Source organism: Vombatus ursinus, unplaced genomic scaffold, assembly GCF_900497805.2.
Source record: "Vombatus ursinus unplaced genomic scaffold, bare-nosed wombat genome assembly UNPS02014779.1, whole genome shotgun sequence".
In the NCBI taxonomy this organism is placed as follows: Eukaryota; Metazoa; Chordata; class Mammalia; order Diprotodontia; family Vombatidae; genus Vombatus; species Vombatus ursinus.
The window spans coordinates 10,909,892-10,931,193 of record NW_020954557.1 but is presented as its reverse complement, the minus strand read 5'-3'; the positions used below and the strand labels follow the sequence as shown (position 1 = coordinate 10,931,193).

At 37.4% G+C, this 21,302-nt stretch overlaps 1 protein-coding gene across 1 annotated transcript in view; it reads right to left on the bottom strand.

The window, feature by feature from the left end:
* The window catches only part of SATB2 (SATB homeobox 2), a 216,511-nt gene that overhangs the window by 50,799 nt on the left and 144,410 nt on the right, over positions 1-21,302 (bottom strand). The window contains exon 9 of the mRNA XM_027866064.1: positions 19,675-19,830. Within this exon, the coding sequence (XP_027721865.1) occupies positions 19,675-19,830 (156 nt within the window). The remainder of the gene's footprint in view (positions 1-19,674; positions 19,831-21,302) is intronic.

Sequence of the window (21,302 nt, the reverse complement as noted above, 5' to 3'; positions counted from 1 at the left end):
AGCTACATGTGGCCTCGAAGCTGCAGGTTCCCCACCCCTGCTCTAGGAGCTCCCGATCTAAGGCATATATATTACAAATACCAAACACATACTTTTTAAAGATTTTTTTAAATTTATTTTTATCAGGATTTCTTTTCCTTTCTTTTTTGCTACAACTTATTTGATGGATTTTAAGGGTGGGGGGAACCTTGTTTAGACTGAAAATGAATGAGAAAGGGTAATTATTAGGCAGAGGACAATAAGAATAATCTGAGGGTAATTGACCTAATGTGGGGAGGTTTTAAAAGCAGTATTAAACTCAAGAAGGTGAGGTGGTTAATAGTAAGGACGTATGAGACTCGACTAGGCCTATGGAACAAAGCAAGAAATAAAATAGGGCAGACAAGATTTTTTAAATGTATGTAAAGGTTCCAAGAGCAGGTTCTCTGATTTGCTTGAGGGTCTCTCAGTGCCTCAGACTCTTCACTGGGAAAATAGTGATAATATTATTTCTCCTTCAAGAGGAATATCTACTTCAGAACTGTAAAAAGAAAAAAACTCATAAAGGGGAATATACTTAGCAGTGGCATAATCTCTATGAAAGTAGATACGATATGCAATCTATGTATGGAAAATCAAGAATGACCACCCATAGAGTTCCTAGGAGCAAAACCAAAATGTTAAAACACTCGAGTGTCACTGGGAGTCAGATGAACACTATTACAAAAAGTAGATGACTAAACAGTTGTCAAAAGAAACTGAAGAAGGTCGTATGGAATAAAGATCACTAAATCTGGAGTCAATGAACAGGGTTCAGCTCCCAATTCTGTTACTCATACTGTGACCCTGGATAAGTCAACAAGTTGGATAAGTTTTACCTCTCTAGGTAAAACCTGTAAAATGAGAGGATTAGACTAGATCTCTGTGGTCCCTTTCTAATCCTGTGATCCAGTGATTGTAGAAAATATAAACCTTGAGTATGGGATGGGTCTGGAAAAATGTTAATAGTTCTCCCTTTCTTTTAATAGGGTCACACATGCACACACGCATCACATCACATCACATCAGATGAGGTGAAGCAGAGAACTTTACATGTGAATAAGGAAGAAAAAAATATTGACTAAAGGAAAAAAAGTTGGGAAAATAACTCTCACTGATGTAACATATAAACTAATATACATATGACATATAATGCATTATATAAATATATAGTAGCAAGCATTATATAGCATCTTAAGGTTTGCCAAATGGTTTACAAATGTCATTTTGTTTTATTCTCATAACTACCCTGGAAGGTAAGTACTATTATTAGTCACATTTTATAGATGGGGAAACCGAGGCCAAGTCGGCCTAGCCTTTGCCTAGGCTTACCCAGTTGCCTAATGTCCAAGTCAGGATACAAACTCAGGTCTTCCTGACTTGAGGGCCAGTGCTCTATCCATTGCACCATCTAGTTGCCTATGTAAACACACATAACTATATACACATATACAACATATACACATACATGCCTCTAACCTAACCCACCTCCTATGGATCACTTGACTGATGAGGTATATGTAGGGAGCAGAAATCAAAGTATCTGACTGATCACAAGGTGAAACTAAAACCTCTGAGAGACAGCAGAAGGCAGTACAAAGAATAACAGAGGAGGAAGTTAAGGCTGGGACACTTTCTGGCCAAGTGCCCTTTAACACATTTCATTTTATTATTTTATTATTAACCAGTATGAGCCCTTTCCTTTGCCTGTAAAATGGTGATGTTACTACTTAAGTGTTTATATTTTCTATTACCACATTGATCCTTAATATAAAAGCATTTTGTAAATTGTTAGGATGTGTGTGTGTGTGTGTGTGTGTGTGTGTGTGTGTGTGGACAGATTCGATCTAGGACTAAGATTTCACTAGTTAAGGAACTACTGAAGTGGGAAACTTTTCATCAATCCATATCCTAAATCAGCAGCTCCTCTGTAACTCATGTTCTTAGAAAGTTGCCTAGGGTTAGATGACTTGATCATGGTCACATGGCTATTACATGTCAGAAGCAAGACACAAACCAAGGTCTTCCTGACTCCAAGTTCATCCCTCTATCCATGATACCACACTGTATCCCCATATGAATATAAACTACTATTACCATTACAGTACAAAAAGTCAGCATTCCACAGCTATGCCTCAATAACATGTGAGGCATCAAAGATGCATGGTATGTCTTTACTTCAAATAAGCAAAATATAGGATTAAATTAACTTTGTTTCACTGATGGATCATTACCTCCACAGCAGCAGGGTCTACATCTCATTCATCCCTGCATCTTGCCCAGCACCCAATTGTTTTACACATAGTAGGCACATCGTAACTGTCTGTTGAATTTGTTTGTTGAATACAATTAAGTATAAAAATAACAAATGTAATTTTCCCTTAGCTGATATTCTCTAGGAACTGCAGTGAATGAATGAGTAGGCAAATGAACAGTTCTGAGGGAGAATGATTCAAGACTCCTCACAACATCGATATAAAAGGCCATTTCCTCACCCACATCTTCAATGCAGAAAATGTCAGCATATGTAACGAAAAAGAAATGTTTTATGGGTGTCTCAAAAGAAAAAAAACATTATTAACCACAGACAGATCGCTTTCTAAATGGAAGCACATAAAGTCCCAAAACAAACTTTTGTAACTGTGAAAGGATTTCTCTTCAGATGGTTGTGACTCTTCTGAAGTGTGAAATGAGCCAGATAATATTCAGCTCCTGTTTCTTAGTCACCGAATTCTCTTTTCATGAATCCAATAAGTGTCTATTAAAATAAATAAACCCCCTAATGATTCAAGATAACCTAATCAAAAAAGCTGAAATAGATAAAAGGCTAACTACAAGGGAGAGTTGTCAAGGGTTTCAATGAATTCTTGACAAGGAGGTCATTGAAACTTTATAAAAAACTTTATACTAAGCATTTGTTACAGTTCAAGGATAATTATTTTATACCTTGAATGTGGTAACTAAAAATGATCCGCTTCTTTTTTTATTTTTCAAAATCATATATAAAGTTCTACATTATATTTTCATGGGAACCAATTTTCTGCTGTCTTCTCTGTTATCTCTACATCTTCGTATACTCATCATATCTTCCACAGTTGAACATTTAAGTGGATATGCTTGTAAAGATTGAATCTGTAATTGGGAGTAATGGGGATTTTATTTAAGAAGAATACTACGGTTTCTGATGACTGAAGGGACATAGAGCTTAAGGCAAGCAGGACCTCACAACAGCTAAGATCAGGATCCTTTTTTTGGACAATAGGAAAAAGGAATAACTGCAAATACATCTACTATTATGTAAAGAAAAGGGACCTCCGTAGTTTTGTTTCCTCACTTAAGCTCTGGAAGGATTTTTGTTGATGTTTTTGTCTGGACCTGTGATTTCACAAGAGTAAGAATCACTCAGTGTGAAGACTTCTACAAAGTAGATAAGCCACTTGTCAATAACTTACCAACTATACTTCTGCATAAGTCATAAATTGGCTGTGTGACCCCTGGCAAGACACTGAACTTCTCAGAGCTGTAGGCACCTCTGAGACTGCAGAACTGCAGAGAAGGCGCTTATCTGCATTGATAGAGGGAATGGGAATGAAGGAGCTCCCTGTGCCAATGAAATCACAGATCCAGTACCAACCTCTCCTTCTAATGACAAATGTATAGTCTTAAAGAGGCACTGAAATGATAAATGGCTTGCTATTGTGCATCAGTATCAGCCCTTGAACACGGACAGCCCTCTTTCCTCTATTCCATGCTGCCTCTCCATAGAAGGAAAATTGAGGCCAAAGATGTCTTTTAAAAAAATGGAAAGAGAAAAATAGCCCCAAATAACAATAAATGAAATACCTTTATTCTAACTTTAACTTTACACATCAGAAATACCATACTGTCATAAGAACTTCTTTTTATCAATAAAGAAAAGTGGCAACTTTAGAGACCAAGATCAAAATATTAGTCACAAAAATTATATTAAAAGAGAATGTTAATAAAATATGACATCATAAACAAATTAGAGGAAAAAGTAAGAAATTACCTTTTGGATCTATGGATAAGAAAATAGTTCATGATCAAATAAGGGAAAGATCATCTCAGAAGATAAAATGGAATTTTAGTTATATAAAATTTAAAAGTTTTTGCACAAACAAAATCAGTGCAGTTAAAACTAGGAAGAGAAATTGGTAACTGGAAAAAACCACCGCTGTAAGTTTCTCTAAGACAAATAAGATTCAAATTTTAAGAGCAAGAGTCATTTTCTAATGGGTATATGGTCAAAGGACATGAGCACACATTTTGGGGAATTACTTGTATTCTTATAAATTTGAGTCAGTTCTCTATGTATTTGAGAAATGAGCCTTTATCAGAGACACTTGCTGTAAAAAAAAAAAAAAAAAGTCCCCATTTTCTGCTTTCCTTCTAATCTTGGTTGTATTATGTGTGTGTGTGTGCAAAATCTTTTTAATTTAATATAATCAAATTATCCATTCTAAATTTTGTAATGCTCTTTATCTCTTATTTGGTCATAAATTCCTCCCTTCTCCATAGATCAGACAGGTAAACAATTCCTTGCTCTCCTAATTTATTTATGATATCACCCTTCATGTTTAAATTATATACCCATTTAGATCTTATCTTGGTATGAAGTATAAGCTATCAGTCTCTGCCTGGTTTCTGCTATACTGTTTTCCAGTTTTCCCAGCAGTTTTTGTCAAACAGTGAGTTCTCGTTCCAAAAGCTTGGGTCTTTGGATTTATCAAACACTAGACTACTATAGTCATTAATATAGTCAATACTATGTATTGTGTACCCAATCTATTCCACTGATTCACCACTCTATTTCTTGACCACTACCAGACTGTTTTGATGATTCCTGCCTTGTAATACAGTCTGAGATCTGGTACAACTCATTTGGGGTTTTCTTGGCAAAGATAGTGGAGTAGTTTTCTATTTCCTTCTCCAGCTTATTTTATAGATAAGGAAACGGAGGCAAAGAGGGTTAAGTGACTTGTCCAGGGTCACACCGCTAGTAAGTGTCTGAGGCCAGGTTTGAACTCAGGAAGATGAGTCTTCCTGACTCCATGCCTAGCTCTCTATTCGCTTCACCATCTAGCAATAAATTATGGTAAGATAATATAATGAAATTATTAATGGAATGGAATGGTTTCAGAGGAATCTGAGAAGACTGTATTACCTAATGCAGAGTGATATGAGTATAACCTGAACAATAATTTACACAATGACAAAAATATTATAAAAGAGAAACAATTTTAAAAGACTTGATAACTGTTATTAATACAATAGGCAGCTATAATTCCAGAGGACTGATGATGAAGCATGCTACTCACATCTTGATGGGGAAACGACTCAAGATGCAGAATAAGACAGACATTTTTGACACATAATATGGGAATTTGCTTTGCTTTACTATGCGTATTAGTTACAAAGGCTTTGTTTTCTTTTTGTTGTTGTTTTCTAATGGAAGTTAGAGGTAAGAGGATGAGAAAGGGTTGGGATGGGTAACAAGAATAAGAACCATTGAAATATTTTTTAAAAAATACAGAGAAAATGAGGCAGCTAGGTGGTGCAGTGGATAGAGCACCGGCCCTGGAGTCAGGAGGACCCGAGTTCAAATCCAGCCTCAGACACATAACATTCCCTAGCTGTGTGATGCTGGGCAAGTCACTTAACCTCATTGCCTAGCCAAAAAAAAAAATACAGGGAAAATAAAAATAATGAAGGCACAGACATGAAGGACAGTTTTGAAAACTGTAGGTTGAACTTTACATAATATATGTGTATATATGTGTGTATGTGTGTGCATACACACACATACACACAGTGGTTTGTCCTTCATTCTCTAAGAGTACCATGGCATCAATAAGATGATGACATGACTTGCAATTGAATTGGATTTAAGTGAGGGAGGGCTGTACAAAGTCACCAGACTCACTTTCTCCTCCACAGCCATCTGGGTCCAGGGACCAGACATCAATCAGGACAACTACAGATGTCCCAGGATGCTGTCTGTCTATCTGTCTGTCTATCTAACTATCTATCTATCTGTAAAAGAAGGGGTATGTAATATAAACCCAAAGTTTACATACGATGTTCTGCTACTATTCTATTAGATATATGGAAATGAACACTTTATTTGCTGTTGGTTAAGTTCAGAATCAAAATATATTTTAAACAAAAAAAAAAGTTAGAATAGGCAGTTGTAGGTTGTATGCCAAAGCAGTAGAAAGTACTTGATCTAAAACAAATTTCCTTCCCAACCCTCCACCAGTATAATTCCATTGGTTTTAATTTCACAACCCTGTTAGCTCTTCAAATCATGTCTCAAAAAGTGGCATGTAATATTTCAGACCCCAACAATGGGCAAGTCATCACAAAGTAGAATGAACAGTCAAAGAAATGTGATTTAGGTAGTACTGAAACATTTAAAGGGATATATGTGTATGTAGACCAGTACATAAAATATATCAATGAGTGTGTGAAAACAGTGGTTTGCAACCTGTGCTTTTAAAAATGCATTTGATCTCTGTCATTCATCTTCATTAACAACTAATTAGGTACTCCCACAAAGGATTGTTTAGGGGCATGAAACATTCCCATAATTAATTAAGGAACAAGGATAAGGGAACCCAACTACAGTACCATGAAGGTTGAGACCCAAACTGAGAGGTATAGGAAGAGTTTGATTTAACTATATACTACATGATTTCATGTGTCAATCCTAACTCCTGGTATAAGACATCCTTACTTTTTTTCTTCTGGGTTGGGGTTTATGGTAGGGAGACGGATAAAGACCTTATAATTCTAAAGGACAAATTCTCAGTTTAAGTTAGCAACATTGCTTGCAGATGTAGCTGTAGATTCTGAATAACTTTAATTTGTTTGATTTCAGTAGTATTTTGGCATAACTTTTTTTTAAAGCCTTGTGTGTTTTTCTTCTTTTGAAATAAATGTTTCGTTGACTTTTATTTTAATCATTGTGTAAATACATGTGTATCTTTGGTGGTAATGCATTTTAAATTGTAAAAATAAAGTTTGGATTTGTTCCAGGATGACAGCCCCCAAACTAAAATACACTTCATTTACAATTATTATCTCATTTGATCTTCACAACAACCATGTGAGGTGGGTGCTGTTATTCTAATTTTACAGTTGAACAAACAGAGGTTAAGTGACTTGCCCAGGGTTATACACCTAGTAAGTGTCTAAGGTCAAAACTGAACTCAGGTCTTCTTGACTCCAGGCCAACTTTCTATCTACTGCACTACCTACATGCCACTAATAGACTATATACTTGGGGCATTAAAGAAATGAATAATGAGCTTTGACAGAGGCCTTTTTTTTTTCAGAACCAAGCCCAATTTGAGTGCCAAAATGTATTGTTCACAGTTAATCTGTGTAATTCTAAGCTGTCCATAAACATACCCATGTGTCTCCAATCCTTATAAAACCTTCCACTTGACCCTATCATCCCACTCACTTCTTAAACCCCTTCAATCTGACTTCTGACCCCACAACTCTACTCAAAATACTAGCACCAAGACTACCATTGATCTCTAGATTCCACTCCTAATTCTCGGTACTTGCTCTATCATGCTACAGAAGCTACCTCACACTAGAAGTTCATTACACTCCTGCAACTCCTTCCTCTAATTGTCTGCTTCTTCCTGAAATCTCAATTTTAAGGAAAATGCTCAGGCCAACTGTGTTTTCAGTGCTCTCCAGGCTACCATACCTTCAAAAAATACAACCGTCTCTTTCTAAATTTTCCTTTTATGTGCTCTCTTATCCCCACTAGAACACAAGTTCCTTCGGGGTAAGGACTACCTTTCTTCTTCTATTTGTCTTTCCTGCTCAGAGCATTATGTCTGGCACATAGAAAGCACTTAAATGCTTGTTGATTTTTTTTAATCCAATAGTTTTTTTTCTCAGTCCTCATACTATATAATATCTTTTAAGTTTCTGACATTATTAACAATTCCCTCCTCCTGGATATTCTTGTATTTCTGCTTCATTGACATTAGTTTTACAATCTGTCAAATTGCTCTCCAGTTCCTTTTGGCGGATCAGAATCCATTTCCCATGCACTAATGGTGGGCAGCCCTTAAACATATCTCCTATGACCTATTCTCTTTTGTTGTTGTTTAGTTGTTTCAGTTGTGTCCAACTCTTTGTTACTCCATTTGGAGTTACCTTGGCAAAGAAAATGAAGTGGTTTGCCATTTCCTTCTCCAGCTTATTTTACAAATGAGGAAACTGAGGCAAATAGGATTAAGTGACTTGTATCATGTGGCTTAAGTCACACAGCTAGTAAGTGCCTGAGGCTGCATTTGAACTCATGAAGATGAGTCTTCCCGATTCCAAGCTTAGTGCTCTATCCACTGAACCACCTAACTGCCCCTCTAATCTGTCTACACTGTTTTGGCAATATTATCATGAGTTCAGTTATTATCTCTCTGCAGATCCTTACCAGATCTATATGCTGAGCTCTAATCTCTCGAGTTACAATTCTGTATATCCAACTGTGAGTTGGACATATTCTCTTGGATACTACACCAGCATTTCAAATTTAACCATTCAAAAGGAACTCAATATCCTCCCCACTAAACTTACTCTCTTCCAAACATCCCTATTTCTAGGGAGAACAGCACCATCATCCCAGTTACTTAGGTTCATGACTTTGGAGTCATTTACAGACTTCCATAATATGGTTTCCAACTACCTTTTCAGACTTTTTTCATATTATTCCCCTTTGTGTGTTTATGTCTGAGACAAATTAGCTCACTCGTTATTTCCTGAACCTGACATTGTATTTCTTATGTGTCTTTGCACAGACTGTTCGCCATGCCTACAATGCACTCCCTCCCTCCTCATCTCTGCCTCTTAGAATCTCTAGATTCTTTTGAGGCTCACCTCAGGCACCCAGAGCTTAGCACAGTGGCCATATACGAAGCCTTCCCTGAGCCCCAATTATTAGGGATCTCTCACTCCTAAAATTGCTAAATTGCTTTGTACCTTGTACTTACTTGTCTGTGTACATGTTTTATTCTCCTATTACGATGTAAGGTCCTTGTTGTCTTCATTCCCCCATTGCATAGACTATAGTAGATGCTTTAAAAATGCTTGTTGAATTGAATAAGGATAACAACAGTTTTCTGTACCTGAATACTAAATATATGTGTGTATAAGTGTGTATGTATATATAGTAATGCAACAAACATTTCTTGAGTGTCTACTAGGAGTGAGATACTGTGCCAGGTATTCAGGGGCATACAAGAATGAGTATAATTTATGCAAGGGCATGGAGGAGGAAAGATGTATTTAGAAAATGGTGTATAATACATTTTAGCTGTTGCATAGGGGAGTAGCATAACATAAGGTTGGAAAGGAAGGCTGGAGATAGAATGTACAGAACCTTAAATGCCAAACTAAGAAGAGTCAACTTTATTCTAATGGGAAACCAATACAGGGTTTTGAGCAAGACAGAGATGAGAACAGAGCTATGTATTGAGGCAATTTGTTTGGCAGCAGGTAAAAAGGTGAATTGGACAGCTAGGCAGCACAGTGCACAGAGTGCTGGGCCTAGAGTCAGGAAAGACCTAAGTTCAAGTTTGGCTTTAGACACTTACTAACTGTGTGACTCTGGGCATGTTACTTAACCCTATTTGTCTCAGTTCCCTCACCTGTAAAATGAATTGGAGAAGAAAATGGCAAACCACTCCAGTACCCTTGCCAAGAAAATCTCAAATGGAGTCATAAAGAGTCAGACATAAGTGGAACAACTGAACAATAACAATAAAGTGAATTAGAGGGAGTAGAAATAGAGGTGAACTAGCTAGGAGGTTACTAAAGTACTTTGAGTGAAAAGTAAAGAAGGCCTGAGCTAGGGTTGAACCAATGAGAATGAAAGGAAGGTGAGTTTGAGAGATTATGGAAAGGGAAACATGGATCTTAGCTGGTTATGGAGAGTAGAATCAAAGATGAATGTGAGGTTTTGAACATATGTGATTACTGCAAGGCCAAATTTGTCACTAAAAGGAATAAGAACGTCATAGGGAAGGGATTTGGGAGATGTTCATATAGAGGCAAGAGTGGATGAGTTAACCTGTAGAGTGTATGAGATTGCTAAGGGTAAGAGTATATATGGAGATAGAGAGAGAGAGAGAGTCAGAAAGAGACACATAAGAGACAGAGAAAGATAGAAACACACAGAGAGAGAAGAGAGTCAAGGACAGATTGGAGAGTGCCCATGTGAAGGAAGTTTGAGCATTTGAATTTGAGCATTAGAAGGAACCTTAGTGGCCATCTACTCTACATCAGATATGAAAGGAATCGCCACTATAACATATACCCAACAAGTGGCTGTCTAGAATCTGCCTGAAGACCTCCAAGGAAAGAGAACCCACCACCTCTCACGGCAACCCATTCCATTTTTTGAACAGCTTTAACTGCCAGGAAGCTTTTTCCTGACATAAAGTCTAAACTTACTCCTTTGCCACTTGATTGCAAATGCTCCTTGATTAAAAATAAATAAAGATAACATAATAATATACATTTATCTAGTGCTTAACGGTTTGTCTTATCTTGGCAAAAAGGTGATGCTAGGTTCTTTAAGACTATCCCTGCCTTTCTAGAGCCAACAACTACAATCCAAGTCTAATCCCTACTCCACATGGATGACAGATCTTTACCCAAATACAGCTACTAAGTCCCTGGAAAATTAAAATTAGAAAAAAGAGACAATTAAGGAAGAATTTTCAGGGATGAAAGACCCTGGTAGAGGTGTCATTGAAGAAAGGAGAAAGAATCAAGAAGGAGGGAATAAATAATCACTGTCAAATGTTGCAGAAAGATCAGAGACAATAAGTCATTTAATTTGGTGATTTGGACATTGGTAATCTCTGAAACAATAGTTTCTACCCAATGGTGTGGACTGAAACAGGGCTGCAAGGGGTTAAAGATCAAGCAGGTGATGAGAAAGTATAAGTTACAATTGTTGATTTTTTTTCCTCCGAAGTCTATTGGTGTCATGGAAGAATGTTTTAGGAAAAGAAAGGTCCAAACACAGTAACACTGCTCTCTCTTGGTTCTCCTCTTATCTGAGCATTCCTTCTCCAGTTACTTTGCTGGATCTGTATCTATGCCTACTGTCCACGCATCCAAGGTTCCATCCTGGGCCCTCTTATGTCTTCCCACCGGACTGTCTCATTTGGTGATCTCATTAGTTCCTCTGGATTCAACTGTCTCTGTGCAAATGATTCTCAGATTGATTTGTCCAGACTAATTTATACTAACCTTTCTCCTGAATTTCAATCATACATTTCCAACTGCTTATTGGGTATCCCAAACTGGATGACCCGCAGACATCTTAAACTTAATTCATTAAATTCAACTCATTATCTTTCCCCATAAATTCCTCCCTTTTCCTAATTTCCCTATCCCTGTTGAGAGTACCACTGTCCCTTCAACTACCTAGGCCTACAACTTAAGTGTCATCCTCGACCCCTCACTTACTCACCCCATATAGCCAATCTGTTGCCAAGTCTGTTGTTTCTACATTTGCAACATCTCTTCTACACACCCACTGAGTCCATCATCTCATGCTTGGACTATTACAATAGCTTTATTAGTCTTCCTGCCTCCAGTGTCTCCCTATTCCTCCCTATCTATATCCTCCAGTCAGCTACAAAAATGATATTCCGAAGGCCAGGTCTGACCACGTCACTCTCCCACTCAAACTCTGGTAGCTCCCTATTACCTCCAGGATCAAACATAAAATTCTGTTGGGCTTTTAAAGCCCTTCACAATTTGCCCCCTCCCTACCTTTCCACTCATCTTACAATCTGATGCCCTCAACATACTCTACAACCCAATGACACTGGTCTTCTTGCTGTTCCTCACACGTGACATCCCATTCCCAAATCTGTGCATTTTTCACTGGCTATCCCCCATAGCTAGAATGCTCTCCTTCTTTGCCTCCACTTCCTAGCTACTGTGGTTTCTTTCAAGATTCAGCTTTAATCCTACCTTCTGCAAGAAGCCTTTCCCTGCCTCCTCCATTTCTCAATCAATGTCAGTGCCTTCCCTCTGAGATTACCTCCTTTGCCTTGTGTATATGTTGTAGGTATGTAGCTGTTCGCACTTTGTCTCTTCCCCCCACCCCCGCCATTAGACTATAAGTTCCTTGGGCAGGGACTACTTCTGCCTTTCTTTGCAAGCCCAGAGCTTAGCACAGTGGCCAACACATAGTAGGAATTAATAAATGCTTGTTGCCTTGAATTGATAGTTATTCCCCTTGGAGAAACGCGGTTTTAAATTCATTAGACTTTAACTTGTCTTAGAAATATGTATTTTAAAATTTCCATATGACATTAGAAAATAGTGGAAATAGTAGTGGACTTAGTCAGAAGACCTGGGCTATAGTCTACTCCAACACTGCATAGCTGTGTGAGTGTCAACAACTTAAGCCTCAGTTTCCTCCTCTGTAATATAAAATAGGGTTAAACTACTTCTACTAACCACCTCCCAGGGTTATTTTAAGGGAAGCAGTTTGTCAACCTCAAACGCTTCAGTATTTTAAGATTCCTTGGTGGAGGTGTTCTTTGGCTTGTTAGGACCTGCCAGAAATCTTCCACTCCCTTGGAAAAGCCTTTGAAAATCAAGTATGAACTCCAGACTATGATGAAGCATTAACTAAGGCAAGCCTCAAAACAAACATAAATATGAATTTTCATCATGCCATCTTTATTTCTTTATTTCTTAAGTGAAGAACATATATAGAATTTTAAAATTGTTTTTGGTCCGGACCTTTGATTTTGTCAATATGAGGAACTCCCAGTAAAGGAAATTCCTTTCAGTGATTCAGATCAGCAACTCCTCTCAGACATATGGACATAGAAAAGTTCCTGAGGCCCAAAGAGGTTAAGTAACTTCCCCTAGTCACAGAAGGAGCACAATCCAGAAGCAGGACTTGAATCCACCTCTTTGTGATTCCAAGGCCAGTCTTCTATTCAGCATGCCCTGCTGCTCCTCTCACAGAAGTACTATAGATAATAGAAGGATATGAGATAAATGTTCCATATTGGAAGCCAAGTGGTACAGTTGACAAAGTGGTGGACTTGGGGTTTTCCAGACTTGAGTTCAAAGCCTGTCTCAGCTACTTTCTAGCTGTAGAACCCTGGGCAAGTCACTTACACACTCTTGACCTCAGTTTCCTTACCTTTAAAATGACAATAATAACACCTACATCACAGGGTAGTTGTGAGGATCAAATGACATAATGTAGGCAAAGTGATTTGTAAATCTTAAAGTGTTACACATTTGTGTATATACAAATACACACACATATATATATACACACACACACACACACACATATGTGCTAGCTATTATTATATAGCCAGTATAAATAATAATAGCCAGTAAGCTGAGAATAGAATACTGAACCCCCAAAAAATCCTAATATTTTCACTGTCAATTTGAATTCTTACTAAATGCAAAACTTGTGATCTAAAATCCTAAATGTGATACTTTTGCAAATGATAGCAACTCTATAGAAACCCAGTCTATGATAGAAACTAATTAGGGATCATTGCTCCCTCTATAAATGGCCCCAATAGATACTTTTTTTAAACCAGGCCTTTGATACTTCTTCATACTTTGATACTTTTTTTTTTTTTAAACCAGGCCCCTGCCAATGGAACTTAGCATCTTAGAGAAATGCCTAGAGCAATGAGAGGTTGTGACTGGCCCAGTATCACACAACCAGTATGTGCCAAAGGTGGGACTTTAACTCACATATTCCTGCCTCTGAGGCCAGCTCGCTAACCAAAAGCATTATTAATATTTTTAATTACACTCACTCCACCAGGAGAAGAACATAACAAGAGCTGACATTTATATATTTAAGCTTTAAGGTTTATGAAGTATTTTGCATACATTATCCCATTTAATCTTTACCTACAATCCTGTAAGGTACAAACACTATTATCCTCATTTTTACAGATAAGAAAATTATACTCAGAGAAGCTAAGTGATTTGTCTCAGTTATACAATCCATATCTCCTCTAATTCCATGTGTAGTCTTCCTTGGATTATACCACATTTCCTCAGAAAAAGCTATTAGTCATTTGCCATGTTACAAAGTCCACAGTGATGTGACACCAGGGTACCTAAGGAGGGTTAATCCAGCCCAGATTGAAAACGAGGTCAATGCTCCTGCACTGATCAGTTATGGGATTGGGCCCATGAATGGCCCTCATACTTCTAGCCTGCGTGAGGTAAGGTGACCAGACTTTAAAAGGGGGTAGGGGGAAGATTTTAACTATTACTTTTATTAAACTAAAACTCTGTGGACCTGCATGTTTCAAATGGCTTATACTGTCAAGCAATTTAGACAAAACTCACAGCCTACGATCTTAAAGAAATGTCCTCATAAAAGCAAAAACAGTAATAAAAATTAAAACTTATCCAGACCTCTAGCACTAATATTTCTTCAGATCACTGACAGATGTGATACATTAACCGAGTTACATAAAGAGCAGTGACTGAAAATGTCATCTTAGTTTATGAAGAATGGCAACATATAAGTATAAGAAAATTTGGTAAACCTGGAGGGATCAAAGAGGTGATGTTTGAATGGGGCCTTAAAGGCTGAGTTTTTTTCAGCCTATCTACAAAGACAGAGTATAAGACACTAAACAAAATATTTGATAAGACTTTATAATTTGGTATATTTTTAATTTCAAAATGATTTAATTATACCAGTTGTTCATTCTGTAATACTCCATGATTCAGTGGTATAAAGATGTGGTATCAAATTCCCCTTTTTTGTATCCAATGCTCTGAAATTACTTCCTACTACTACAGACTTGACAGACATTACTGGGGAGGAGTATAGTGTGGTCGAGAAGGTGCTATACTTGGAGTCAGGAAGAACTGGGTTCAAATTCCCCTTCAGACAATTCAGAACCGTGTGACCCTGGGCAAGTCCCTTAACCTCTCTGTGCCCCAGTTTCCTTATTTTTAAAATGAAAAGATGAGACATAATGGTATATAAGGTCCTTTCCAGTTTAAGTCTATGATCCTATTTTTAAAAAAGCCTAACAAAAGAGATGTGGACAAGGCCCTCAGTCTTCACAGGGGACAAGAGATGGAGCTTTCAGGAACTGGAATTCCAGTGAATATTATACCGGACTACGCTGGAAATAACGAAGAAGTAAGTGACTTCTCCTCCTTTTCTCCTTTCATCATCTGAGTGAAAGAGGGATGGGGATTAAACGAAACTTAAGATCTGAACTGGAGAAGGTAGATGGGGCTAGGTTCAGCGGAGGAGACCAGGATAAACTGAGTAAAGCTGAGGTCTGAAGCTTCCCCCCAGTGTCCTAATGCTTTTAACTGGCAGTGACTCTCAGGGCTCTATCAGTCATCAAGTGAGCGCTATGCAAAATTACCAAGAAGGTCAAACATCCATTTTACACCTGTCTCTTGCCCATCTCCCTATCTTCCAAGGTAGTCTCTGGCTGCTCAAAGCCTCCCACTACAAGCAGATATTACCTACAAAATTTCTCCTCCCTCTGATCCAATCAAAATTCTCATTCCCTCACTAATCTAGAAAATGATCCTCACATTTGCCCGATAAAAACAACTCAGATTTTAATAAATTAAAGCTTATTCCCATCTTAAAGCGATGTCTTCTGGGGGCATTTGCATTTTAAAAGAGGAGTTTATTAATCCCAAAGGATTTCTAATTATTGAGCAAGTTGTTTTATTTTGGTTTGTTTTGGGTTTTTTTGGAGGGGGAGACAAGAGAAATCTCAGGTATTCCTTGCCTAACCAAACTCAGTTCATCCTTGCAGCTCCTACCAATGGCCTTCCCTACTCTACTTTCCTAGCCTCCTGCATATTAAAATATTATTTGTCGTTATTTCCAGGAGAAAGAAGGCATCTGACCTTGACAATGAGTTGCCTAGCCCTCTTACTCTAAATGCATATGTGTCTTCCCTTGGGAGCACCCAAAATGTAGAAAAAGAGCAATCTCTTTCTGACCCCCAAACTGTGAATAGATAGACACACTGAAAGGAAGGAAAGATAGTGATCAGTATGGAAGTCTTATTTCCACAGCCAACAACTCTAACACAGGCTACTACTGGACAGGGCAGGATCATAAGATTCAAAGATAGATAGGATACAAGAATTCACCTAGTATAAGTATTTGACAAATGAGTAACCAAAGACTGAGAGATTAAGTGACTTGTTCAAAGTCATAAAAATAGTAACAGAACCAAGATATTCTAATTTGGGGCTCTTGTCATCACCCTGTGGTGGCCCCCACTGTTCTTCATGACTCTTAGGCACTACTTTCAACAAACAACAAAGACTTAGTGACTATAGGATTACCTCTATAGCCACACATCATCCTTCTCTCCACTTCTCACCTTTACAAACAACCCTGTACCTCATAAACCTGATAAATGGTGATGTTACATAGAGCAGCAATATAAGTTGGCACAGTGAACTGATAATCTGAAACTGAGTCAAGCACCTACAAATCCAGAGCTTCTCTGCCACTGACTTTTGGGACAGGACAGAGCCAACTTGTGAAAAGATGACATGGCCTATTTCATCTTCATTTATTATCACACCCCTAGCTCATATCATTAACAGGAAAGAGCATGTTTCCCCACTCCCAGTAGAATGTAAACTCCTTGAAAGCAGGGACAACATCTAGCACCATGCATGGGATATACAGTCACAACAATTGAGAATCAAATAAGAACATCTATTAAGTGCTTTGCAAACATTAAAATTCCATATAGATGCTAGCTACTATTACTCTTAAATATTGAGTTTTACATAAACTCAGGACAAACTAGTTGAGATCCCTTAAGTTTCACTATATAATGGCCTGCTTAACTACTAGCTGTGGCATTCAACACTTTGTTTTGTAGTGATCAGATATATAATACAAGCAAAAGAAATTAAGTCAGAGAACATACTGTGCAAAGCATAAATTCCTTTAATGAACTGTGTGTCTGGGTTTTCACCAAACTCATTTAGGAAAAGCTCAAGACTTTATGAGTACGTATAAAATAAAAAGGGGCAGCTAGGTGGCACAGTGGATAGAATACCGGGTCTGGAGTCAGGAAGACTCAATCTTATGAGTTCAAATCTGGCCTCCAGACACTTACTAGTTGTGTGACCCTGGGCAAATCACTTAACTCTGCTTGCCTTAGTTTCCTCATTTATAAAATGAGCAGGAGAAGTAAATGGCAAACCACTCCAGTATCTTTGCCAAGAAAATTCCAAATGGGATCAAGAAGAGTCAAATGTGACTGAAAATGACTAAACAACAAAAATAAAATATAAGAGTAAACAATTTTCATCAACCATCAATATAAATTCATTTTGCAAAGTATCGTCTTGTTTAAAAAAAAAAAAAAGTTTGACCACTTAACCAGCTTCAGAAATTGGTGCTAGGATTCCAATTCCTAAATGAGAATTTAAAAAGGTACCCCCATAAAAAAGTATCATCACACCTCTTTGCTTTAATGTAGCTTCCTTTCATTTGTACTCAGACTAAAATCTAGAAACTATCCTTTTCTCCCAAATTCCAAGAAAGTTGCTACCTTAATTCTTAATGGAAAATAGCAATTAGCGGCAAAGCTGAGATTTTACTAATTGGTAGACACCAGAATCACTGAGCTATCAAAATTATTTTGGGTGGTTTTGTGACTCCTTATTTCCAGGGCTCAGAGTATAAAATCCAGGAAGATTGTCTACATTCTGAGTAAGCTTCATAGACTGTGGTCCTCAGTTATTCTTGAAGGTTCCTTATAAAAGTATGCATTCAGACAACTATGTAAAATGCTGATATTTACATGAAGTGGAGAATAAGGCACACGTTTGCAAAATCAATCGTGTAGCTTTTATCCACACTGCACATTGACCACATATGTCATTTATTACATAGTGGAAAACCATTAAACGCACAGTAGTTTTGCCAAGTGGCACTATGCATTTAACAGCTTTATTCATTTAGCAGCCCCAACTCTCATTATAGTTTGCCATGTGGTACTTGGGATTTTATGCATTTAACTGCTTAAGAGGTTTGGATAGCATTTTCTTTTTATGTATTTCATAATACTTCTGGACTTCATGTTTTATAAGTTATAATTCATGGATTTCAATGATAAGAATAAATATCTTAAGAGATACTAACTAGAATGCAGAGCTGGCAGGATCAAATTACTTTTTTCAATGAGCCCCATTGATATTTCTCCCTCTATATTGTACCTGAAAACTAAACCACATCATATTACTCTCAAATCAATGTGAGAAAGCTTGTCCTATAAGTATATTGTTATTTGTAATGTCTTAGTTAGTTTTCCCTCACTTTTGTGTTTCTGGTTATATATTTTTATTAAATCTAAATTATCTTCTTTCTTGACTAAAAAATATTCAATAAACTGCCTTTGTCTCCAACTAAAGACATGGTAGATGACAAGTTCCACACCACTACTGAATAAATGGAAGACTGGAGAGGCCTCAAGGTCAGAGAAAGAGTCAGAGCCAAGAACCTAAGTACAAAGAGAGTCCTGATTCAGGCCTATGCTTTCACCAAATTGTGTTTACTCCAAGATATATCTCTCAGAAGTGCCCCCATCATAAGCAGACATGATCTTAAATATACTGATCCTGGGATGGGTCAGAAGCTACCCCTTTAAATGAGTTTAGACAGATAATATCCTATCAACTAGAGCTGCTTCAAAAATTAAACAAAAAAAAAATAAAATAAAAAAAAAAACTAAGCAGCTGTCTACCCTTTTCCCCAGAGTACCACTTTCACCACATTTCCCATACTCTAAAAAATGTTACTGGATAAGCTATTTTTTTTTCCCTTTAAGAATTTTAGCACTTACTCTGGACTCCCCCATGTATGTTTTCTGCATGAAAAAAACTACACATAAAAGAAACACCTGACATCCCAAAGTGTCTCTAGGGCTTGTGAGAAGTGGTTATTATAACAAAGTAAGTCATTCCCCTGCTGGGAATAAGGAAGGAGGGGATGTTACCTGGCTATAATCTTGTAAGTATGTTGTTTTGCTCATTCAAGATTTAACTCAAATACATGAAGAAGAAGAGCAAATCTGAGAATTTGGAAAGGACAGAAAATGCAGGGCTGCCTTTTGTCACATATATGCATGTATCTATACATACACACATGTATACATATATCTATATGACAAATGGCATATGCATATACACATGCATACATATAGTATATGACAAGGCATGTCATATATGTCACACACTTACGTACAGATATGACAAAAGGTAGCCCTACATTCTCCATTATATATTATACATATATAATAAGAGTTTACATGTATGTATATTTAATACACATATACAAATGTATATATAATATTTAAATCTGGATTATAAATTGGACTATATTTTGTCTTCTGTTGAACATAAAAGCAAACCATAATGTAAGCCATCCTGAAGACAAAAGGCATAACACGACAGATTCCCTGGGGATTATTATTGTTATTATTATTATAGGAACAGATGTATTTTTATTGGTGGGAGGAGGAAAAAGGTCTAATTCCAGCCCTAGCATTTGCTCTTTTAAAAACCACTCACCTGACTTTTATTGGCAGCCACTTTGGCAAACAGGGCTTGAGACACCTTGGCCCTTTTCATCTCCTGTTGGATCTCGTCATAAATGGCAGCTGTGATGTTGACGTTGGCGCCTTCCACCTTAATGGGGAGGTCTGTTGTCGGTGTCGAGGTTTTGGCCTACCAAGAGACCATGAAAATAATAATTAAAAAAGTGCTGCTTTCAGCCCAGCCATCTGTGCAGAAATTATCAAAGGATTTCAGTCAGCTGATGCCAAACTGCATTAGCTACAGAGGGACACTTCCTGTCCATTATTCTAATCAGGTTAATTGTGATTGGAAATAATTGCAGTGCATTCCTATAGGATGTTCAGGGCCCTGTCAACATTGTACTCTCCCTCTCACTCACTGTCTACTGAATGTTTCACAGGTAAGACAGGTAGCCTGGGCACTAAACTAAGCTATCAGAAATCATTAAAGTCTGATTGGAAAACTAAACTATAAAACACATAATGAGTTACTCTTTTTTTCTCCTAAAAATGGCAAAAGGAACAACCAATTCTCCCATAAAAAATGAGTAAATGGGAAGAAGTCTCTAAATAATAAATTATTACTCAATTTAATGCACTCCCCTGAGTCTCTCTCATTCTTTATTAAAGCTATACGTATGTCATTTGAGTATGTATGGTTTCTCATCATTATCATCATTATGCTACCCAGACAGTCACCTAATTTCACCTAGGAAATCAGTGGAAATGAAACAAAATTTCATTTCATAAAACCAGGCTTCAGAATGCCTTTGACATGCCGTTTTCATTTTCTTAAACTCATATTGTGATTTTATGTATTCTGTCATGCTCGTTTTAATTGAATGATTTCCCATCAGCTTCAGAGACAAATGAAGGACAATATAGAAGGTGTTTGTGCTCCTCAGGACTGGAATAACCCTAAAATGTTTGAATTTTATCCACAAGATCAAATACAGATTTTGCTTCTCATTTCAATAAAGGTCCTTCGCAGTAAGGCTTTGATGAGGAGTGACAACAAGCTGGGGGCTCCGCAACCTTCAACTGTTGCTGTATGAGAACTATTATCAGGGGCTAACATGTTGAGCAACAAATTATATTCAATGACCTGGGTTAGTGAACTGATAACAGATATCATCTAAACTTTGGTTTTCTTTGTGGAAGGAAGCCTACTAACCCTCCATAGAACCCCTAACTGTCTTGGTGACTCCCCTACCACAAGAAGGAATACCTCACATTTTCAATCTGCTATACCGCATATTGAATAATTATCCATTGGCTTGGACTGTGCCTAGATCTGAAAGGATATATGGTACAGGACTATTTGCAAATTTAGAAAAACATGTAAAGTACAAAAGATTTGGGGTGGGGCACTGAGACATCCACCTGAGAATACCTATAATGGCTTCTTGAAGCTGGCCCTGGCAATTAACAATTCTCATTATCAATGCCTTCCTTTCCCTCCATGAGATCTGTTAAACAGTTTCATAAACTAATGCCAAACAGTGGAAGGTAACTTAGATTATAAAATGCTGACTTTATCCATACCACCAATGGTCTAACTCACCTCCTTTGTCTTTTTAATAATAAACTAATCTATTTCCTCATATAGTTTTTTCAACAAGT